Raw genomic sequence first — 25,784 nt, 5'->3', positions numbered from 1 at the left:
TTGTTTTGGAAAGTTGGACCCTGAGCTTTCCAGATTTCAACCTGGGTTCCAACATTACATCCATTGAGATATCTCAGTTGCAATGTCTCCATAGGAATGTATTTATATGGATGTGGTGTGGAAAGAATTAGCAATGGTAAATTATAATTAACATAGACAACTGCAATATTGTGAATGTAAGCAGGACTAAAGCAGGACACAACACTGCAGATGCTGGAAAATGGAGCAAAAAATATACTAAATAAATTCAGCAAGTCAGTTTGCAGCTTGTGAGGAAGAAAAGGGCTGGTCAATGTTTAAGACTGAGACACTGCATCATGAGTGTACAAAGAAGACAGCTAGTATATAGATGAGATAGGGAGGGATGATGGGTTATAGGTGGAACTGGAAGGGTGTTGGGGGGGGTGAGAATGATAAGGTTTTAATCACTATTGTGACATAACAATTATTCAAGTTCATGATACACAGGAGATATGGTGAAACCAAAAAGCATAGAAAGTTAATGCAAAAAATGAAAACAGAAGATTCTTTGAAAGAGCAGGCATAAGTGCTGTATTAATGAATCAATGAACTCAACTCAAAGGATGTAGTTCTGTCTTTCTTAAGCCTTTGGTTAGACTATCTTGATATTGGGCTGGCTCATCTTTTGGCCTCAGAAAATTTTCAGAGGAAAGCTAGAAAATAATTTAGCTATTTGGACAGAAAAAAGGGACTCTATTTATTATAGGACAGCACAGTGGTGGATTAATAGTTGATCAACAAAATAATGCAGAATGATTGAATCTCCATGTAAATTACAATTTGATAGATGAATGAAGCGTCATCTTCCTGTATTTTAGCAAAAATATACTAGATATTTGGTGGTTCTTCTTTTGTTTGAAAGGTTACAACAGATGATCTGCTCATTGGTTTATATATTTGCTCTGATTCAGTGTAAGCCGCCAAGAGATCTGAACAGCTTCCTGGCCGGGACAGAGATTACATAAAAATTAAAAGAGATTTATCAGTTGACATAAGTATGATGAATAGATCTCTTGAATTAGAAAATAAATTTACATATTCTTTTTTCCATTCTGACCTTGATTTCTTTCTCTGCTTTATTTTTGCTCCTTTCAGGATAAGACTGGTGAGAGTTCTCAATAGTGGGATAGTAAGTTTCTGTACATAACACTCCATAATCATTAAAGTGAGACAAGTTTGAGAGATCAAGAAGTGATGTCTTGGTATCATTTTCATTTGCTTGTGTACGATGCACAATTCTTCATCATTCTCAGAAACTAACTGATAGAAAAGTGGACACTATGGTTGTTTTATTAACTGCTATCATTTTATTTAATCCTAATTATCTGATTGCAGCCAGACTTCAGAATGACTGATAAAAAAAATCTCTTTTCCTGCTCAATATACGGCAGTAAGTGATCTGTTTTACTGGGAGAACAAGAATTGAGAAAATGGTATTTGATATACAATGATGTAACTCACTCTCTTTAAAAGAAAAGCTATTGCTGCTGTGGCTCTTCAGCCAGTCATATTGTCACCCCTCATATTGAAAAGGTAGGAACCGCATGGTATTAAGGCTGACTCACACTTTAGACTCTGTTTTCAATACTGATAGTATCAGGTTCTGATTATTGAAGAAATTTACTTTCATTAGATAACATGAGAGTGCAGAATGACTGGAAAAAATGGTTTCTTACTAGGAAAAATGGAAAAAGTGCCTTGTTTAATTTGCAGAGCAAGAATTAAGAAGCTAGAACACACTGACAAGTTGTCAAAGATTGAAAGAGTGTTCAAAAATATGGCAGTATTAGTTAGGAAGGGAACTCTTCTGATTGATTGCAGGTTGAAGAATGTGAAATGTTATGTTTCTTTTTCCCCAAAAGAATAACTGGGTATTTTCATACTGAGACTAGGTTTTTGGCATAGAGTTAGGAAGGAAATACCAACAGTGAATTTTGATAAAAGTATTCAAAATATTATAGCCTTTCAGATTTTAAAGTCTGTTAAAAGGATGCAGTAATATCCCCTGTATCCAGAATTCAAGCAATCTGCAATCCAAGCAACTGGCATAAAAAAAAATCAAGGAAATATATTATTAAAAAAAAATAAGAATAAATAACTTCCCTTATATTGACTGAGGGAATAGATGGTGCTGAATTTGTCAGTGTGTTCAAGAAGGATTCCTGACATAGTATGTGGACCAGCCGATATACTGGATCTAATTCTGGGTAATGAGAGTTTTGTTGAGAGTGACCCCAACTCCTTGAACTTTAGCGAATAGTTATGGATAAGGATAAAAGTAGACTAAATGGGAAAGTGTTTAATTGGGGAAGGGCTAATTACAATGGGATGAGGCAGGAACGAGCGAGAGTAAACTGGAAGCTAATGTTCAAGGGTGAAAGCACAGAATTAACGTGGAGGAAGTTTAGGGACCACTTGTGCAAGGTTCAGGATAGGTTTGTCCCGCTGGGACATGGAAAAGATAGTAGGAAAAGGAATGACAAACAGGCAAAGCAGTTAGTCAAGAGGAAGAAGGAAGCATACATTAAATAGAGGAAGCAAGAAACATGAAGGGTTCATAAGAAGTATATGGTAGCCAGGAAGAAAGGATTTAGGAGAACTTGAAGGGGGCATGAGAAGACCTTGGCAAGTAGGATTAAGGAGAACCTCAAGGCACTCCATATGCCAACTCTATCTATAGCCTTAATAATTTTAAATACCTCAATAAAATTCCCTCTCAACCTTCTACGCTCCAAAGAATAAAGACCTAACTTATTTAACCTTTCCCTATAACTTAGACCCTGTAACCACCAGCAACATTCTAGTAAATCTTCTCTGCACTCTCTCTAATTAGTTGATATATTTTCTATACTTTGATGACCAAAATTGTACACAGTACTCCAAGTTTTGCCTCACCAATGCCTTGTACAATTTTAACATAACATCCCAGCTCCTGTACTCAATTTTCTGATTTATAAAGTTCAACATACCATAAGCTTTCTTCACATGTGACTTTACCTTCAGGGAAATATGTACATTATTCCTAGATCTCTCTGTTCTACTACACTCTTCAATGCCCTATCAATGACCTATTTTGATTTGCCCTACCAAAATGTAATACCTCACACTTATCTGCATTAAACTCCATCTGCCATCTTTTAACCACTCTTCTAACTGGCCTAAATCCCTCTGCAAGCTTCTTCACTATCCACAGCTCCACCCATCTTAGTATAATCCGCATACTTACTAATCCAATTTACCACCCCATCATCCAGATCATTAATGTATATGACAAATAGTGATGGACCCAATACTGATCCCTGAGGCACACCACCAGTCACCAGCTTCCAATCTGACAACTACCATTATCACTACTCTCTGGCATCACCCATTCAACCATTGTTGAATCCATTTTACTATTTCAAATATTTATATACACCATCTCTAAGAATACTTTCCATTAACTTACCCACCACTGACAGACATTCTTTGGCTCGGCTTCGCGGACGAAGATTTATGGAGGGGTAATGCCCACGTCAGCTGCAGGCTCGTTTGTGGCTGACAAGTCCGATGCGGGACAGGCAGACATGGTTGCAGCGGTTGCAGGGGAAAATTGGTTGGTTGGGGTTGGGTGTTGGGTTTTTCCTCCTTTGTCTTTTGTCAGTGAGGTGAGCTCTGCGGTCTTCTTCAAAGGAGGTTGCTGCCCGCCGAACTGTGAGGCGCCAAGATGCACGGTTTGAGGCGATATCAGCCCACTGGCGATGGTCAATGTGGCAGGCACCAAGAGCTTTCTTTAGGCAGTCCTTGTACCTCTTCTTTGGTGCACCTCTGTCTCGGTGGCCAGTGGAGAGCTCGCCATATAACATGATCTTGGGAAGACGATGGCCACTGACATTAAACCTACATTAAACCTACAGGCCTACAATTACTCGATTTACTCCTAGCACCATTTTTTAAACAATGGAACTACTCGAGGTACCCTCCAATCCTCCGGCTCCATTCCCATTACTAGTATCATTTTAAATATCTCTGTCTATCCCTTATTATTTCTACACTAACCTCCCTCAAGGTCCTAGGGAATATCTTGTTAGGACCTAGAGACTTATCCAACTTTATTTTCCTTTAAATCACCAGTACTTTCTCTTCTTTAATCATTATCGTTTCCATAACTTCCCAACTTATTTCCCTTATTTTGCACAGATAAATATCCTTCTCCTTAGTAAATATTGAAGAAAAAAAACTGTTCAAAATCTCCCCCATCTCTTTTGGCTCCACGCATAGCTGCCCACTCTCATCGAAAGGGGACCAATTTTATCCCTCACTATCCTTTTGCTCCTGATATATCTGTAGAAACCCTTTGGATTTATTTTCACCTTGACAAAGCAACCTCATATCTCTTCTTGGCCTTTCTAATTTCCTTAAGATTCTCTTTACATTCTTTATATTCCTCTAACACTTCATTTACTTCATGCTGTCTATACTTTTTGTACACCTTTCTCTTTTTCTGAACCATATTTTCAATAACCCTTGAAAACCAACGTTCCCTAAAACTTTTATTCCTTCCTTTCAACTTACCAGGAACATATTGACTCTGTACCCTTAAAATTTCACCTTTGAAATGCCCTCCATTTTCCTTCTACATCCTTCCAAATCTATTCTCATTTCGTCAAAATTAGCCTTTCTCCAATCAAAAATCTCAACCCTGAGTTTGGACCTATCTTTCTCCATAATTATTTTGAAACCAATAGTACTGTGGTCACTAAACCCAAAATGCTTCCCAACACACACCTCCGTCACTTGACCTATCTCATTTCCTAATAGCAGATCCAACATTCTAGTTGGTACCTCTATATATTGATGTAGAAAACTATCCTGCACACATTTAATAAACTCCAAACCATCCTGCCCATTTACAGCATGGGTGTCCCAGTCAATGTGTGGAAAGTTAAAATCCCCCACAATCACAACCCAGTGCTTACTACAAATATCTGCTATTTCCTTACAAATTTGTTCCTCCAGTTCTCTCTCCACATTATGTGGTCTATAATACACCCCCATAAGGGTTACCGTATCTTTCCCACTCCTCAATTCCACCCATAGTGTTTCTCTAGACGAACCCTCTAAAGCAACAAAATCCTGGTATTTTTAGATGCAAGTCACATAATTCCAAGTACCTATCCATACTCTAAGCTCATCTATGTTTCTCACAATGCACCCAGCATTGAAATAAATACATATAAGAAAATCTCCTTCTCTTGCTCTCCTTTGATTACTAATGGTGCATACAATTTCTGTCTTCAATTTCATCTTTCTCCCCTACATCTATTCTTTCACTCTGGTTCCCCTCCCCTTTCGCATCTAGTTTAAACCCACGGGAGTTACAGTAGCAAACCTACCTGCAAGAATATTTGTCCCTTTCCAGTTAAAATGTAAACTGCCCTGCCGGAACAGTTCCCACCTTCCCTGGAATGTAGCCTAATTATCTAGAAATCTAAACCCCTCCCTCCTGCACCATGTTTTCAGCCACATGTTTAGCCGTACTATCTTTCTATTTCTTACCTCACCTGCATATGGCACTGGTAGGAATCCTGAGATTGCTATCCTGGAGGCCCTATCCTTAAACCTAGCTCCCTAAACTCACCCTGATGAGCTCCACACCCTTCCTCCCCACGTCATTGGTCCCCACATGGACCACAACATCTAGCTGCTCTCTCTTCCCCCTCAGTATACCAAGGACTCAATCTGTAATATCTTGTACCCTTGCACCAGGGAGGAAACATACTATACGAGATATCCGATCTCCTCCACAGAACTTTCTATCTGTACCCCTAACTATAGAATCCCCCATCATAATCCTGTGCCTTCTCTTATCCCTTCCCTTCTTATCATAGGGCCAGACTCCGTGCCAGAGACCTGACCACTACCACTCGTCCCTGGTACATTGACTCCCTCAACAGTAGCCAAAATGACATACTTTTTCTTCAGGGGGATACCCACTGGAGAACCTTGCTCTGCCTATTACCTTTCCTCCTAACCATAATCTAACTACTCTCCTCCCGACTCCTAAGTATAACATCATCCCTGCAGCTACTATCTTATGCACAAGAGTTCGTAGAGCATCCGCCATGAGGACTGTCTCAGGCCATCTTGTGAAGAGAGAGCGGTAGCCTTGTGAATTTGGAATTGGTCCCACAATGTCCACATGGACATGGTCGAAGCAGCTAGTTACCAATGGGAAGGGTTGTAGCGGTGCTTTTGTATGCTGATGGATTTTGACTTTTTGACAAGCTATCCAAGATCTGGCCATTAGCATGACGTCTTTCTTCAGACAGTGCCAAACAAATCTGTCTAAAATCAGACGAATGGTTGATCTGATGGATGAATGAGAAAGACCACAGACTCCATCACACTGTCTTGTGCTTGGGCAGCGGCGAGATCCACTCTGTCAATACCCATGATCTATTGCTAATACCTCGAGTGCAACTGAGTGGGAAAGTGCATCAGCCACTACATTGTCTTTTCCAGAAATATGCATTATTCTGGTAGAGATTTCCGAAATGAAGGATAACTGCCACTGTTGTCAAGCTGACCAGGGCTCCGACACCTTTGAAAACGCGAAGGACAAGGGTTTATTGTCTGAGAACGTGGTGAAGTGTCTGTCTGCCTTCCAAAAAGTAACTGAAGTGACGAATGGACAAATATATGGCTAGGAGCTCTTTATTAAAGGTACTGTATTTTTTCCTCGGTCTCATGAAGGTAGCTGCTAAAGAATGCCAATGGCTTCCATTGTACATCGACATACTGCTGTAGAGTGCCGCCTATGGCCACATCAGTGGGTACGTTTAGGAATGGATAACTAAACATGGTTGCTTGAGGTAATAGTTCCTTTGTCTTTATGAAAGCATTTTGATTTTCATCTGTCCACTGAATAGATTTGGCATTACTAGAGAGCAGATTGAACAGAGGCTTCATAACGTGAGCTGCTGCTGGAAGGAATCGACGATAAAAATTGACCATGCCCAAGAATTCTTGCAGACCTATGACAGTGGTTGGTCTGGGATATTCAGTAATAGCGTTGATCTTGGAAGGCAGCGGAACCACGCTCATCAGTGATTGTATGCCCCAGGAATTCTATGGACTGTTATCCGAAAACATATTTATCTGGATTGATGGTCAGTCTAAATTCTCGCAGATGTCTAAAGAGTGTACGCAGATGTTCCATGTGCTCTTCTTTAGTTTTGCTGGCGACTCATCTAGATAAATGAAGATGTTGGCCATGCCACACCCTACTGCATCCATAACTCACTGAAAGATATCCAAAAAGCAAACGTAAAAATTCAAACAATTCAAAAGGGGTAATTATTGGCATCTTTGGGATGTCGTCTGGTCCCACTGGTATCCACGCACCAAATCAACTTTTGAAAAAGTTTTCGGCTCATGTAGATTCACTGAAAAATCTTGAATACGGGGAATAGGGTAGCGATTCGGTATAATGGAGTCATTGAGATGTCCATAATCTTCACATGGTCTCCACCCTCCGGTGCATTTTTGCACTAAATGTAATGGAGACACCCATAGATGTCGGACCTGTGAATTATCCCCAGCGCTTCCATTTTGTGGAATTCTTATTTAGCTAATTGCAGTTCATCTGGAGGAAAGCAACGTGCCTTAGCATGAATGGGAAAACCCTTGGTAAAAATATGGCGAATTACTCCATGTTTTGCGGTGTGGTTCGAAAACTGCAGAGTTGTAATTTCGGGAAAATGTTCTACAAGTCTGGAGAACTTATCAACAGTCTTATGCAGGGCTTGAAGGCATAGTGCAGGACCATGCGATTCTGCCAGGCGAATAGTTTGAAAGGTGGTACTATCCACCAGCTGATGCCCTTTTAAATCCACCAGAAACAAATGAGCTTGAATGAAATCGGCCCGAGTAGTGGTTGTGACACTACCGCTATAATAAAAGGCCATGTGTAAATGTTCCCCTTGAACTGAACATTCATTTTTTTGGTGACATACTGACTGCTGTGAGTTGGAGGTTAGGGGTAGGATAATGTGTATCAAAACCGTTTGGTGGAAAAACACTAACCTCCGATCCTGTATCCACCAAAAATTTACATTGCAATAGCTCATCTCAAACATATAGAAGGCTCGTAAATTTTTGGCCAACCATCGCAGCCATTAACGATGGTCGACGGGGTGTTTCCCAAGAATGCACAGGGTGGCAGGTACCTACGTGCATTGACTCCCCAATGCCGGTAAACGCCGGTGGTAAAAACACCAGGTAGAAGTGCCGACAGCCTGTCTGTCTGACTTGAGACATTGCCTCATTATAGGAGCTGGGGTGTTGAGAGCGTTGGCTTTGGAAGTAGTGTCAACAACGAAGGTGTGGCTGCGGACAGCTGTGATGTAGTGACATTGTCAGAAGACCCTTTGGTGTGTTTTTTTTGCCAGCCACAGGGTGTCTGTCTCTGCAGCTACTGCCCTGGTGTCTTAGCTGTTTGAATAACATATCTGGCCATTGGCCGGATGCCAGGCATAGCATGTCGTCCATTAGTTTGGATGGGGCGCGGTCACCTAACTTCTCCATGTGTAACACTCTGGCAGCCCTGTCTCTGTGGGACATGCCATAAATTCGCAGCAGTAGCATTTTTAGAGTGTCATACTTGTGCTGTACAGATTCTGGTGGATTGCGCAGGACGTCACTGACTCGCTTGGCAGTGGCTTGGTCCAAAGCACTGACGAGGTGATAATAGCGAGTCGCGTCCACCTCGATCTTCCTGCATGAAATTGTGCCTCAGTCTGTTGATACCACATCTCTGGTTCCGCTATCCAGAAGGGCGTGGTCCAAAAGCTTGTTTTGGACCTGTCAGGGTCACCAATTGTAGCTACTAAAAACGCAGTGGTGGCTGATGAACGTGAAATAACGACACACACAGTTGCAGGTAAATCAGAACTTGTTTACCCGAGTCACGTGCTTATTCTTTTTAAACAATGAACCATGCGGGCCACGTCAAGACATTATGACGTCCCGTGCTGGTTCGCTAAACTTCTGGGAGTTGTAGTTTATCTATAGCGCCGCTACAGTATATTCATTTTGGCAATAAACATTTTGAAAGCACACTTTGTAAGGATACTGAGTGCTGGATGGAATGGGTCCTCAATAATTCTTTAAGCCCTATTTAAGCAACGCTCCTGGTAAATGTTGTCAATAGAGGAAGAGGGCACCCAGTGATCTTCTTGGCCATTTTGATGACCTTCTGTATTGACTTCCTGTCCCAGATTCTGCAGTTGCGAGACCACACAATGATGCAATTGAACAGGACACTCTCACTTGTGCCCCTATAAAGATGTGGGCTGTCCTTAGGAAGTGTAGGCACCTTTATGACTAATGACAAGGTGTTGTGGGTCCAGGATAGGTTTTCCTTGATATGCAAAACCAGGAAATTTTTGCTCTCCATGAAGGAACCATTAATGTGAAACGGAGAGTGGTCAACATTCATCCTGAAATCCACAATCAACCCCTTTGTCATGTCAACTTTGGGATGCAGCTTGTTGTCTTTACAAACTTAAACACTTCATTGTTATTTATAATATAAGTTCTAAATACTATTATGGATGGTTCCATTAGAACAAGTTGAAAAAAAATTCAAGGTCTTTGAAGAAGTCCCATTACCTGTTCTTCACGGGTTGGTCCATTCTTTGGCTTTTGTCTGCGTAATTCTTCATACTTCTTCCTTTCATTTAGATATTCAGCCAGTGCACTACTTGGGGCTGGTTCACTCTCTGCAAACAAATAAAAATAGTACATGGCATTTTAAAACATTTTGGATTCTGGAGGCAATTGGATTTTGTCCAATGTAAAAGATGAGAAATGCATTTAACCTGGCAACAACAGACCTAATTGCTTCATGTCTATATGAGGAATCTTTTGGCAAGAACAACCCAGGGCAAATTTAACTGACAAAAAGTTATGATAAATAAATACAAACTTTGTTTAATTAAAAATTATGAAATATTGGAAAGAGTTGTGCAGTTAATATTGTGGGTGCAGTCTTTCAGAAGGAATTAACAAAGTACCTTATAAAAGGCTGATGAACAAAATGAATGGAAATGACCGAATAGATCTATAATTTCTAAGGTAGTCACTTTTAGGGCAGAAGGCACTTCAGCTTTTGGGGCAAAAGGCATTGCCCCAAGTATCAGTATTAACATCCTCGATGAAAATTCAAGTGACTTGAAATTCTAACTTAGCTCATAGCTCCACAAGTGCTGCTCGGCCTTTGGAGCTTTTCCAGTATTTTCTGCTTTTAATTAAGGTCAATGCTGTCACAGGGCTTAATTCCAAGTTTTGCAGATGACACAAAATTTGTACACATATCAAGCATTGAAGAAGATAATAAAGTTTTCAGGAGAATGAAAAGGGACTAGTGAAATGAACATACTCATGCCAGGTGAAATTTGACTGTCTTCAAATGATATTATGAAGAGAAGTACTTTAGTGCGTAAAACAAAGCCTAGCCTAAATAATGCAATTCTGGAAAGAGTGATGAAAGAAAGAGAAAGATCTAGGGGTTATATAAACAAATCCAGCCAAGGCAGAACAACTAAAGATTAACAAGGCATTCATGCCTCTACTAACAGAGGCATAAAATACACGATGGTATTAAGCATCATCTTAACGATTGTATCAATTCTTCAGTCATTTTGGATAGTACTTTACTCTAATGAAGGATATCCAAGTCTTGGAGAGATAGTACATTTACTAGAATGGGACTTTGTAAGGTTTAATTGCATCAGAAGGCTGGCTTTAATCTCCCTGCAGCAAAGAAGGCTAAAAGAACATAAAATAAATGTTGATAAATACTGTTGTCAGTAACAGAATATTTGCTAAACAGAGGGGCAAATCTGAGGTGATTGTCAAAAACAATCTATGATTATTTTTGTGTTGACAGTGGAGACTGCAGATACATAGAAGATAGGAGCAGGAGTAGGTCATTGGACCCTTCGAGCCTGCTCTGCCATTCAACGAGATCATGGCTGATCTTAAAGTTCAGTACCCCGTCCCCGTCTTCTCTCCGTAACCTTTAATACCCTTATACTGAAGAAATATATCTAATTCCCTCTTAAATATATTTAATGAACCTGCCTCTACTGCCCTCTGTGGCAATGAATTCCACAGATTCACCACCCTCTGGGTCAAGAAATTCCTCCTCATCTCGGTCCTAAATGGTTTGCCTATTATCCTCAAACCATGGCCCCGGGTTCTGGATTTTCCCATCATTGGAAACATCCCATCTGCATCCATTCTGTCCAGTCCTGCCAGAATTTTATATGTCTCTATGAGATCCCCTCTCAAACTTCTAAACTCCAGCGAGTACAATCCCAATTTGTGCAATCTTTCCTCATAAGTCATTCCTGCCATTCCAGGTATCAGCCTGGTGAATCATTTCCTCCATTGCAAGAACATCCTTCCTTAGATAAGGTGACCAAAACTGCACACAATACTCCAGGTGGGGTCTTACCAAGGCCCTGTACAGCTGCAGTAAGGTATCCTTGTTCCTATACTCAAACCCTCTTGATATGAAGGCCAACATACCATTTGCCTTTTTAACCGCCTGCTGTACCTGCATGCTCGCCTTCAGATGACTGAATCTGGAGCAAAAAAAAGAAGCTGCTGGAGAAACTCAGCCGGTCAGGCAGCATCCTTGGAGGCAAAGGGATAGTCAACATTTTGGGTTAATACCCTGCATCAGCACTTGATTTTTATGTTCCACTCTGCAGTAAAATGCTGCAAACTTGAAAGCAGGATATAAACAGACTTATTAATGAATAAAAAAGGGGAACTAGAGATTTTTTTTCAAGGAGGGATGGGGTTCCCTCTTCAAGTGTTGTTCCATTCAATGATTCATCACAAATAGGCCACAATGATCTTTCCTTACCATAATACCTCTTACTGATGGCATCTAATATATTTATATAGTTTTTATAACTCTCTTCCTTCAAATCTCTACAAGTGTAAATAAAGATTAAGATACAGAAGAGTACTGACATAATGTGGTTAAATGTGCAATACCAGTATTTTCAAGCTAAAATAAAAATAGAAGAGCTGGAAACACTGAGCTGGTCAGGGAGGACCTTTAGAAAGAGTAACACAGTGAACACTTCTAGTTTCACTGTTTAACATGTGGCCTTTTTTTGCTTTCATTTCAGTTTTCCAGCCTCAAGTTCTTCAACATTCTGAATCTGTGTGATTTTTTTCAGTCTTTAACTCCACATTCAATCAGAAAGAAAATCAGGGGCTCCACACAAGTATTTGGATATTATGACATTATATGCTGAAGTTAAAAAAAAATGTGATGTAATTTTTTTCTTTAAAATCAGTAAAAACTTTCATTGTAAAATTAATATTTTTTGCATGTGTAGCAGAATGCAATGAAATCAGTGGAAATGGAGACAGTCATTCAGGGTTGCCACATTGTGACCATATTGGACAAAAATCTTATTATCTTGGGAATTAAATTTCAAACAAGTTAACTTGTGGCAATGGATTGGGTTGCTTTTAAATCAGAACAATTTGCATTCTGTCCTATAGTTATTAGAACTTGCTGGCCACAAATTTAAGTGTCATCTACAGTTAGGTGGCTGAAGTAATCACAAGAAGCAGATGGAAAGTCATGAATTTACATCATGAAACTTGAAGTGTAAAATTAACTTTTGGAGACACAAGACAAAAAGGATCTGAATCCCACAGAGACAGTTGTGTCCTCTCCCTCTCATAATTGCATATACTCGACCTTCAACTCAACTACTTTCTGAGATTTAATATTTAATGCAGGTTGGTGATTTTGGCTGACTTTTTCAAGACAAATGATACTCAATATTGAAACATACCAGCTCAAGTTTAGGTTAGCAATAGCATTTACATCTACCCTGAACTTGCAATAGCGGTTAAAGCCTACATATTTATGGTAATGAAGACATTTTTGCCAATAGCAATCTTTCATTGATTAGTACAGCTTCATAAAATGCACTCATGGGGAAGGATGGAATTTTTGATTGTACCACATGATGTTATTTGATTTGCCGTTGACTCGATGTAATCAATTCTCTAAGGGTATCCTGGCACCTGGTTTGGATTGTAGGGTTATTTTCATACTTTGTTTTCTTTTCCCTCTATACCCAGCCATTCAAAACCCCCCAAAATGTCTGGCTTTTAAACTGCTTGACAACAGCTGTGAAACCAGCCTGCCTTGTAACATGCATTTGAGATACTATAATCGAATCCAGCCGCTTGGACTGTTGAGGCCAAGACCAACTATAATCATCTCTTTTTTTGTTGGATGATCCTTCACAGCTGTCAGCAATACTCTTCATCTTTGTACTAACTCATTTACATTGCTTCTCCAGTGCTAGAAACTGAATGTAGTATATAGGACGCTGAATGATGTTGCCTACAGGCACTACGGAAGGGCAGATATCTTCCTACTCCAGCTGTTGTCACTAAATACTATTCTACAGTTTGAAGGTGATTTTGACAGTATTCCTGCTTTGTCCTGTCACTCAAGCAGAAACAACTACAAATCATCACTAATGTTGAGGCAACAAGAGGGAAAAAAAACATAGAATTCTTCAGTATAAACACATTTAAGCTTGCCAATCTGAAAGTACACCAAAGAAACAAACCAGTGTTCTTTAAAACACCCCTAGGCTGCTGTTCTCATAAATAGCTTCATAGTTTCTTGCAGATTAACTCAGGTGTCAAGTCATTTTGCAAATTAATGTTTTGCTGCAGCTAGCCTCTTATTAACTGATGGATCGTTGGCAAAAAATTCACAGAGCTGATAACAAAATAATGAAATTCCTGAAACATTACATTCAACATAGAACTGTATTGTTAATGGTTTAAAAATATTGCAAGTAGGATTCTCTTTCTCTCTTCTTTGGCTTGGCTTCGTGGACGAAGATTTATGGAGGGGGTAAAAAGTCCACGTCAGCTGCAGGTTCATTTGTGGCTGACAAGTCCGATGCGGGACAGGCAGACACGGTTGCAGCGGTTGCAGGGGAAAATTGGTGGGTTGGGGTTGGGTGTTGGGTTTTTCCTCCTTTGCCTTTTGTCAGTGAGGTGGGCTCTGCGGTCTTCTTCAAAGGAGGTTGCTGCCCGCCAAACTGTGAGGCGCCAAGATGCACGGTTTGAGGCGTTATCAGCCCACTGGCGGTGGTCAATGTGGCAGGCACCAAGAGATTTCTTTAGGCAGTCCTTGTACCTTTTCTTTGGTGCACCTCTGTCACGGTGGCCAGTGGAGAGCTCGCCATATAACACGATCTTGGGAAGGCGATGGTCCTCCATTCTGGAGACGTGACCCATCCAGCGCAGCTGGATCTTCAGCAGCGTGGACTCGATGCTGTCGACCTCTGCCATCTCGAGTACTTCGACGTTAGGGATGAAAGCGCTCCAATGGATGTTGAGGATGGAGCGGAGACAACGCTGGTGGAAGCGTTCTAGGAGCCGTAGGTGGTGCCGGTAGAGGACCCATGATTCGGAGCCGAACAGGAGTGTGGGTATGACATCGGCTCTGTATACGCTTATCTTTCAACATAGAACTGTATTGTTAATGGTTTAAAAATATTGCAAGTAGGATTACGGTAGCTTGAATTGATCAGGAATTGTGGTTATTTTAATCTCAGAATTCTTAATAGTTTTCAGCAATAATTTAATATTTATCAGGATTAATATTAATGTTAGAAACAATGTTTCATGTCAGAGTATTATTTCACAAAAATGCACAAAATAATTTGCATTTAATCCATTTTGTAAAGAGATTATGTTGCACCACTGCACAACCTTAGTTTATCTCTAAATGAAATATTGATATAATTCTAATTATTGCTCTATTGGAATAATATAGAAAATATTACTGTATATACTCGTGTAAAAGTAAATCTCATGTAAAAGTCAACCCACTATTGTTGGTTAAAAGAAAATGGAATTTTCCATATATATCATGTAAAAGTTGACCCTAGTTTCTCTCGTCCCCAGTAGCCTGCAGGCCTGAGCTCCCGATGCCTCAGGTGACAATTTGGGCCTTGGCTTTGGCTGTGCATTGGCAGAGCTCCTGATGCTTTTGATGGGGATTTCCCACCCAGTCCCGGCTGCCCAAAGATTGAAGCTCCCTACACCTCTGACAATGCAGATACTTACTGCAGTTCTGACCTCCCCCATGATTGAATGCGTGTTTTGACGCACAGACTGAATTATTACTTTAATCCATTGTGTTTTTTTTTAAATTTAGAGATCATTTGGACTTCTGCCCCTGATATGGTACTTTGGTGTTTAGTGTAAATTTCAGCCCTGCAAAAGTAGTATCCATGTAAGAGTCAGACCCATAAATTTAACATTAAAAAATGGTCTACAAAATTTGATTTTTACATGAGAATATATGGAAAGTACTGTGGTTCCAGAAGATGACGGACATAAGTACATGGAGCAAAGAGAAGCTATTTTTATGTCCCTACAGCAAACAACATTGAGGTGTTCAAGATTAGGGTCCAGACAAAATGAATGAAGGTAAACTCTTTTCATTGGCAGGAACAGCACAAACCAGAGGACTTAAGTTTAAAGTAAATATATCAAACGATCCGGGATAATAAAGAAACCCTATTCATTATTGTGAGTAGTCATGATCTGGAATTTATTATCTTCAAAGGTGGTGGAAGCAAATTCATTTATTACTTTCACAGAATAACAGAATTCCTTCTCAAAAGGGAACTGCATAGATACATGAGAAGCAAAGTAATAGGGACTTGCAGCTGGGAACAGAATGATTTAATTGCTCTTGCAGACAGCCTGCAAAGATTCAATGGATCTCATTTCTTCCTCCAGAGCTGTAACTTTTCTATGAATCTATAAAATGGTTTGTATTTTTTAAAAATCAGTGATTATTTAGAGAGGATGTGCATATCTGGCCTTTTTTGGATTTTTATTTGTTAACCAGTTAAACATTTTTTTTGGAATAGACTGAAATAGATGCATGATTTTGAAAAACAAAACAAAACCCAGGTTTAAAATAACTTGTATTTCAAAAGAGAAATATTAAAATCTTAGCAGCCACCAATATTGATTTAAGAATACCATTAAATAGGCTACATACACATTTTCCAATTTATGTGGTGGTATTATTTTTAATAGAGTGACTAAGAAATATACAGCAACAGTTTGAGGAGGATTTTCCTTGCAAATTTCACTCATTAGAGCAAATTCATAAACTGAAAGTTCAGTGAAATTGGAACAATTTATGTGCATTCTGTTTTTGCTTTGGCGCAAAGCATTGATTTTCCTAAGTGCAGCTTGATACCTCAAAAAGAATTATTACATTTCATTTGGGAAGAACCATTCAGAAAGTTTTGAAATGACTTTTTCATTGTCTCTCAAATCTTTGGCCTTGACATCTCACTAACAGTGTAATTATATTCATTAATGATTTAAGGTAATATGTGGCAAACATTTGTGCTATATAATGGGAAAATATTGGAGATAAAAAGTTTAATATTAAGAGATGATCTTAGCTCAAGTAGATTTCTTTTATTTAGAACTTGTCAAAGAACTTTCTTGTCATGATCAATATTGCTTAAATTAGTGATTAAAAGATTTAGCTGTGCTCCTTGACACCTGTAAATAAAAATCCCAAACTGCCTAACCTGATGTAACTACAAACTCACAAATGCAATCAGATTAATGAGAAAATTATATTATTATACTACATTACAGAAATTAATAAATACCATTAAAACCAAATATGAAGGTGCTTTTAGTTCTAAAAATAAATACTTGGAGAATGGGACCTGAAGATGGCTGCAGGAGAGACCTGGCAGAGCATCACCTGCAAAGATACTCAGCCACTGGTGATGTCAAAGAATCACAAACTTCAAGCAGTCATTGCATGCAAGGGATATAAACATAACTACTGAAATATACATACCATTGTTATGTCCCATATATTATGGTACCCTGGAATGAGGGAACTACGTATAAAAAGTGTTATAATTTCTACATGGTCAAACAAAAAGTATATAAATAACCTTGAATAAAATCTGGAATGTACACTTCAATCACATGCAAATTGTTTAATTCCAAATGTAAAACTTTGGAGCAAAGGGGCAAATAAAGGAAAAAAAAATGTCTTTGTCCAAAACATTGTGGAGGGCACTGTAAAGAATCTTAAAATAAGATCATGAAATCATACATAGATTAAATTTCGAAATAGAGCACGGTAACAGGCTATTTCGGTCCACAAGTCCATGCCACCCAATTCTTCCATCCTACCATTGTCGAATCCAGTTTATTACTTCACCATGAATATCTAGCATCTGAACCTTCCTGCCTAACCTCCCATGTGGGACCTTGTCAAAGACCTTGCTAAAGTCCATGGAAACAACATCCACAGCCTTTCCTTCATCAACTTTGCTGATAACCTTCTTGAAAACTCTACAAGATTGGTTAAACATGACCTACTGTGCACAAAACCATGTTGACTATCCCCAATCAGTCCCTGGCTTACTAAACAATTGTATATCTGATCGCAAAGAACACTTTCCAAGATTTTATCTATTACTAACGTCAGGCTCACTGGCCTATAATGTCCAGGTTACTTTTGGAGCCTTTTTTTAAATAAGGGAACACCACGAGCTACACTCTAATCTTCTGGCACCATACCCATGATTAAGGACTTTTTAAATATTTATGCCAGAGCCCATGAAATTTCTCCATTAGCCTCCCTCAAGGCTTGAGGGACTATCTTGTCAGGTCCTGGGGATTTTAAGACAGCAAGGACCTCCGCTTCTTTAATCTGGATAGGTTCCATAACCTCACTTCTTGTTTTCCTTACTTCCCTCGACTCTCTGACAGTTGCCTGAATGAATACTGATGCAAAAAAAACATTTATGATCTCCCCCATCTTTTTTGGCTCCATACATAGTCAACCACCCTGTTCTTCAAGGGGACCAATTTTGTCCCTTACTATCCCTTTCCTCTTAATATACCTGTAGAAACCTTTTGAATTTTCCTTCATATTGTCTGGTAAAGCAACCTTATGTCTTCTTTTAGCCTTCCTGATTTATTTCTTGGTTTTCTTGCATTTTTACACTCCTCAAATACCTCATTTGCTCTGTGTTGCCTATACTTGCCTATTCTTCCGAACCGAATATCCATTGGAAATTAAAATTCCCTATGCCTGTTAACTTTACCTTTAATCCTCACAGGAACATAAAAAATGTACTCTTTAAATTTCACTTTTGAAGGTTTTTCACTTACCTCATACATCCTTGCCCAAAAACAACTTATCCCTATTCTTTCTCATTTCCTCAAATTTTGTCTTTCTCCAATTTAGAATTTCAACCTGAGGACCAGACCTATCTTTCTCCATAATTAATTTGAAACTCATGGTATTATGATCACTGGACCCAAAATGTTTGCCTACATGTACTTCTGTCACCTGTCCTTTCTTGTTCTCCAATAAGGGATCCAGTATTGCACTCTCTCTATTTGGTTCTTCTATATATATTGATTCAGAAAACTTTCCTGAGCAGATCTGACAAACTCTAAGCTATCCAGCCCTTTTATAGTACTAACATCCCAGTCAATATGTGGAAAGTTAAAATCTTATACTATCACAACCTTATTTTCCTGTCGTTGTCTGCTATCTCACTACAGATTTACTCCAACTCTCAATGACTATTGGGCTGTCTATAATACAACTTCATGAGTGTGTTCATACTTTTCCCGTTCCTCAGCTCCACCCATATAGGTTCAGTAGACGACCCCTATGGTATGTTTTGCCAGACCACAGCTGTCACATTTTCCAAGACAAGCAATGTCACTCCTCCCCGTTTGAGCAATATATAGGCATATTAACACATTATAGCCAACATTTCAGAATCTTCTGTTATAATCTTGAGGCATATTCTATCTCAATGGCAGGATTGACTGAGGAGAGGAGCGATGACACCCTGAATCTTCAAAATTGATAAACAATTTAATCCCCACAATTCTGTCCAAAATATCCAGAATACATTAATAAAATATATTCTACTCATTTGAATACTTTGTGCATATTTTCTTATTGATAATATTTCTTCTTTATTGTCCATATTTATTAAAAAAAAGCCATAGATATAAACTGTCACTCTCATCATTTTACTATGTCAGGAAACCATCTCCAACATCAGACCCATGGGGGAAGCAGAGACACAGCACTCCCCTGCAGGGTTTTACTGTCCAATCCAATTACTAATATCTGTGTATCAGCTTTAAATACCCTGTTAAAGGAGCTTACAGTGTTTTATTTTAAAATCATCTCAAAATTGAGGTGCCTGTGATCAGCTGCAGGTTACAGATTCCGGAAAAGCAGAGGACTGCTGCAGGGCACCAGAAAACAGGGAGACCACCACTTGAGGAAGAGAAGCAGAGGAGACGACTCCATGGTATGATGACCAGGGCGGCAGAGCAGTAAGGGGCTCTGTGGCTGAAGAACGTTATTGACGACATAATGCTGCAAGCTGCTGGTGACTTGTGGTCAAAGGACTCACACCAGGTTGCAGACTGGCTGGAGGGGTACTGGGTATCTGAATGGGATGCGAGAAAACTTCCTGATCATGTTGGAGGTTGGATCTGGAGATCGGGTTGCTAGTGCTTTGGACTAAAGTCTGTGTGGCTGCGGGAGCGCTGGAGGCGAGTCCATGGACACTCAGTGACTCTGAACTGACTTGATTTTGTTTCTCTTTCTCTGTAGGGGCATCGGACAAATCTGGTGATGGCAAATCTTTGTCCATCTTATTAAAAACTAAGTGCAATTTTGTGCAATATTATATCTGTTTAATTACATGACAATAAAATAATCTGAATCTTATTCAGATATGATTATAAATAATTCAATTTCATTATATTTGTGATACAAGCTTTAAAAAAGTGTACAATATTAAAAGAATAACAATAAAAATATATTTGTATATGTTTTGATTATGCTTTTTGCATAATTATTGAAGGGAAAATTCTTTAGTTAAACAGGGGAGGAAAAGATTTCTTATCTCTTGAATATGATAAACTGAAAAAAATAAACCAATCCACTGCTTGATATAATTACTTAGAACATAAAATAATATAATAGAGACCCTTTGGCCCTCGATGTTGTGCTGACCTGTATATCTCTTCCTTAAAAAAATACTAAACCCTCCCTACCCCATAACCCTCTATTTTTCTTTCATCTATATGTCCCCGATGTTTCAGCTTTCACCACCATCCCTGGCAAGGCATTCCAGGCAACCACAACTCTCTGAGTAAAAAACTTACCCCTGATGTTTTCCCTAAACTTCCCTCCCTTAACTTTGTACATATGTCCTTTGGTGTTTACTGATCCTGCCCTAGGAAACAGGTGCTGTCATCCACAAACTTACTGACCCATCCATCTGCTTCTTCATCCAGGTCATTTATAATCATCATAAAGAGCAGGGGTCCCAGAACAGATAGCTGCCGCACTCCACTAGTCACTGACCTCCAGGCAGAATACTTTCCTTCCACTACTACTCTCTGCTTTCTTCCTACAAGCCAATTTTTTACCCACATAGCCAAGGTTCCATTGATCCCATGCCTTATGACTTTCTGGATGAGTCTCCCTTTTTTTCTTTTTCAATGTTTTTTTTATTGGTATTTATAAATAAACATAGTACAATGAAGAAAAGGGGATGTATATATACCAAGATAAAACTTCAAACAGTATAAACTTGGTCACCCCTCTACTGCACTAGGTGAAGACAGAAAAGACACCAAAAATATTATATACCAGTCCATATAAGAACCCACTCTTTTTAAAAAAAAACTAAACAAAACCACAGCTACTCTCATTAATTTCTTTTGTAACCTCCTCAATAAACTCAATTAAACTCATGAGGCTTGACCTTCCCTTCACAAAGCCTTGCTGACTATCCTTTGATAGATGACTTCTCCAAATACTCATAGATCCTATCCTTAAGAATCCTCTCTATCAGTCTACACACCACTGATGAAAGACTCACCGGTCTATAATTCCCAGGATTCTCCCTATTACCTTTTTTTAAGGGGACTACATTTGCCTATTCTCCAAATCTCTGGCATCTCCCCTGCAGCCAAAGAGGAATCAAAGATCATAGCTATTGCCCAAGCTATCTCTTTTCTCATTTCCCACAGCAGCCTGGGGTATATTGCATTTGGCCCCTGGGACCTATTTATGTTGATGTTTTTAAGAAGATTCAACACTTCCACTTCCTTAATCTCCATATTGTCCAGCACGCAGGTCTGTTCAATTTTGACCTCACTGTGATGAAAGTCCTTTTCTCCTGTGAATATTAATGCCAAGTATTCATTTAGGACCTTCCCAACCTCCTCCACCTCCAGGCACATGTTGTCTCCCTTCTCCTTTAGTGGCCCCACCTTCATTCTCGTCAACCTTCTGTTCTTCACATATGCATAGAATGCTTTGGGGATCTCCTTAATTCTATCTGCCAAGGCCTTCTCATGCCCCCTTCGAGTTCTCCTGTCCTTTCTTCTTGGCTACCAAATACTTCTCATGAGCCCTTTCTGTTTCCTGGTTCCTATATCTAATCTATGTTTCCTTCTTCCTCTTGACTTGTTGCCTGACCTGTTTCATTAGCCATGGTTCCCTTTTCCTTCCATCTTTTCCTTGTCCCAGTGGGACAAATCTATCTTGAACCCTGTTTAAATGGTCCCTAAACTTCCCCCATATTACTTCTGTGCTTTAACCCTTAAACACATGTTTCCAATTTATTTTCGCTAGTTCTGGCTTCATCACTTGATAATTAGCCTTTCCTCAGTTAAGCACTCAGTTTGACTGTTTATATCCTTTCTGTAGCTATGCTGAAACTAAGGGAGTTGTGGTCATTCTCATTGCTCCCCCACCGAGTGGTCCTCCATCTGTGAGGTCCATTCCCCAGAACCAGATCCAGTATGACCTCTCCTTTAGATGGCCAATGCACATACTGTGTCAGGAATCCTTGAATCCTTCCTGACAAATTAAGCCCCAGCTATCTCTCTTGGAGTCAGGAGGTGCCAGTCAATATTAGGGAAGTTGAAATCACCCATAACTATAACTCTGTATTTTCCATACCATTCCAAAATCTGCCTGCTTATCTGCTCCTCGGTGTCCCGAGAACTATTGGGGTATCCTTGGCGTCCTGAGGGTATTTGAGCCTCTTTATGATATTTCAACTTTTATCAAATTCTTCATTGTATTATGTGACAAATGTTTGATTAAATAGAGTGCAAGGCAGTAAACAACTTGCACACAGGTTACATGCCAGAGCAATATGCCAAGGTTTAAAACCAAGTATATAAAATATGTTGAGTACATTTTGTACCATCAAATGAGCATATTATTCTCCTAAAATATGAGCTGTTAGAATTATTTCCAGTAGCGGATTAAAATATGTATAAGTCAGTAACAGGAATTGAAAATAAATCTTGTTAAACAAATGCATGGATAATTTGGGGACATGAGCTTAGACACATCCTAATCAGAGAAACAAATATTAAAGCTGGAGATCTGGGAAGATAATACAGTAAACCCTGTTATCTGGAATTCAATCAACCAGCAGTCTCAAGTAACCAACAAAAAAAATCATGGAAAGTAAATAGGTAAAAAATACAAAAGCTTAAAATTGGTGCCCCCTAGCAATTAGTTCGCTAATCCTTGCAACACGTAATCTCAAGCAATCGGCAAATTCACTTATCCAGCATCTATCAATCACCATATACCAGAGGTTTTACTACAGATACATGTAAGCTAACTTGGGTTTACTGGATTTTTTTCTCCCAAATTATTTTTTATATTTTAGCTTTCAAATGAAGCCAGCATATTTCTTACAATGAGTCTTCTTCCCATTCATTGGAATTTGGACATAAATCTGAGTATACCAATCTCAATTGCTTTTCACTTAATGTCCAGGAAATAGATCCTGTGGAGTTTCAGAGGGCTAAAAGAAAGAGTGCAAAAGAGGCAGATTGTGGAACAGTGGTTTGAAATGAGCAACTTGAATGAGTGAGAAGGAGGAAATAAGGGAATGAGAAAAGCTGGGAAGAGGGTATGAAGGCTGGCGTGATGAGTAATCATAAAGTAAATGCAATTAGTGAGAGCAAAGAAGGAGGTAAAGAAGAGGTTAGGTAACAAAAGTAGAGTACACAAAATTTGTTGTGAATCTGTGTTCACCCTCATAAAGGAAGTTCACAGAAACTTATAGAATACTTATGTAAATGACCATTAAGTGTGGAAATCTAAAAGTTGTCAGTAATTCCCTACTCCTTCAAGAGACACACTGTTACAGCTTTTCCTGGTGCAATCATTGAGCATACAAGAACTTAAATATTTACAAACCATTCTCTCTGCAAAGTTCTGTTGAAAGGAAACAGCTTGTTGAATGAAGCAAAATTAAAATTTTACTATAATACTTAACTAGAATTATTGCTTAATTTGGTGTATTTAAGACAGATTTATCAGTTCTTGATTAGGAGGCAACAAAGGTTATGGGGAGAAGGCTGGACAGTGGGGCTGAAATTGATTCGCATGATTGAATGGGTGGGGAAGAGTTGATGGGCTGAAAAGCCTATTTCTGCTCCTATGGCTTATGGTCTTGTATCCTTCTGGTCTTAAAACCACAATGAGTCCTCAAAAAATGTGAAAACAGTCAACCATCAAATAATTACTCTAAACTTCCATATTTTCAAAATTAATGAGTAATGCATTTGAGTCTCTTTATGACATTTCAACTTTTATCAAAATCTTCATTGTACGGTCCAATCTTTATTCTGTCGTCTGCTGGTCTGTACTCTTGACCTTTTCTTTCCTTCTCCCCATTAATTCAGGCACCTGCCTGCTTTTAACTCGAATGTTGAAGAAGGGCTCAGGCCCGAAATGTTGGTTATACATCTTTACCTCCTATGGAGGCTGCGAGACTTGCCAAGTTCCTCCAGAATTTCTGCATTTTTACTGCAGTCACAGCATCTGCAGATAGGTTTTACAGTTAGAAATTAATTTTGACCAAGCCTATTTTTATTTTCTAAGCATTTGCAATTAATGTCAGGCTGGCTGGCGGGTGGAATACCCCATTTGTTCCCTCTCCTTTTTATTTGCTACCTTCCAATACATAGGAACTATTCTAGATTCAATAGAAGTCTGTAAAATTGCAATAGAGCAACCGGTTTCCTATTGCCAGTTCTTTCAGAATATAAGGTTATTGCTTTCTAGTGATTTATCAGCTTGCATTTCCAGTAATTTTCCCCAAATTCTTTTTCTGCACTTGTGCTAATTTATATCGACTCTCAATAAAGGGTTTCAGCTTGACATGATGACTATTCTTTTTCTCCTGCTGATGGTGCTGGATCTGCTGAGTTCCTCCAGCAGACGGTTTAGCTTTAGATTTCAGCATCAGCATCACCTGCGTATCTCAATTTAATCTTAATCTGTCAATTACCAAATCTTACACCACACTCATGCACATGCCTCTAATTTTGTTTAATTCCCTCTTGTGTGACATTTTATTAAAGGCTTCTAAAAGTGCAGAGCACCACAACCATGTTCAATTCCACCAGTTACAACCACAGAAAACTAAGATATTTAACCATGATTTGCTTTTCATAAACTCATGTCAACTCCGACAAATTCTTTTTTTAATTTTACAAATGTCCTGCTACCAATTCCTTGATGATAGATTCTAACATTTTTCTCACTGCTCTTGTCAGTCTAACAATGTGTCATTCTCTATTTTTTCTCTCTCTTCTTTCTCAAATACTGGCATGATGGGTACTGATAGAGTAAATGCAAGTAGGCTTTTTCCACTGAGGTTAGATAAGATTCAAACCAGAGGACAAGGTTAAGGGTGAAAGGGGAGATATTTAGGGGCAACATTAGAGGAAATTTCTTCACACACAGAGTGGTATGGAACGAGCTGCCAGCTGACGTGGTGAATGTGGGCTCAATTTTAACAGTTAAGAAAAATCTGGACAAGTACATAGATGGGAGGGGTATAGAGGGATATGGAATGGGTGTAGGCCAGTGGGACTAGGCAGAGACTAGAAGGACCCGTTTTCTGTATTGCTTTATGGTTCTATCTTCCAATCTATACAAACAATTTTAGAATCAATGGAATTCTGAAAGTTGACAGCCTGTGCATCAGATGCAAGGATCGACAACGAGATAGACAACAGACTCGCCAAGGCAAATAGTGCCTTTGGAAGACAGCCACCTCTTGTCCAAAGTCCTGGATTTCTAGAAATCAGGTTATCAGAATAGTTCATAATGTGGCTGCATAGTTCTAAAGATTCAGCTTTGACCCTAATTCAGATACGGTCTGAATGGAGTCTGCATGCATTTCCTTTTAACTTCAGACATGCTGGTTGGCAGTTTATTTGCTCACCATAAATTACCCTTTTATAGGAGGGTGGCTGGATAACCAGTGGGGAAGATTCTCACAATTGGGATGTGAGAAATAATAAGTTACAGTAAAATATCAGAACTATGGGACATATTGGAATGTTATGAGAGTCGAATGAGACTTAAGGATGAATAGCCTTCTCCTCTGGCATAGGAAAATATGAAAAACAGGTAATCTTATGGAAAATATGAGCTTCTCAGGATCCATAGGCTTTTGGTCAAAATAATTTCTTGTCAACTTTTGTTCTATTTTATAAATGTCAATTAGAACTTCTCATCCATTCTAAATGTCATTCTCTGTTTTCAGGAGGCA

General features: G+C 39.1%; 1 protein-coding gene across 1 annotated transcript in view; it reads right to left on the bottom strand.

Moving 5' to 3' along the window:
* The window catches only part of cwc27 (CWC27 spliceosome associated cyclophilin), a 235,233-nt gene that overhangs the window by 30,420 nt on the left and 179,029 nt on the right, over nucleotides 1–25,784 (bottom strand). The window contains exon 12 of the mRNA XM_069924501.1: nucleotides 9,676–9,785. Coding sequence (XP_069780602.1) covers nucleotides 9,676–9,785 — 110 coding nt within the window. The remainder of the gene's footprint in view (nucleotides 1–9,675; nucleotides 9,786–25,784) is intronic.

The sequence above is a fragment of the Narcine bancroftii genome, chromosome 3 (assembly GCF_036971445.1).
Source record: "Narcine bancroftii isolate sNarBan1 chromosome 3, sNarBan1.hap1, whole genome shotgun sequence".
Lineage (NCBI taxonomy): Eukaryota > Metazoa > Chordata > Chondrichthyes > Torpediniformes > Narcinidae > Narcine > Narcine bancroftii.
The sequence above is the reverse complement of the archived record's forward strand: the minus strand, read 5'-3'. Positions and strand labels throughout refer to the sequence as shown.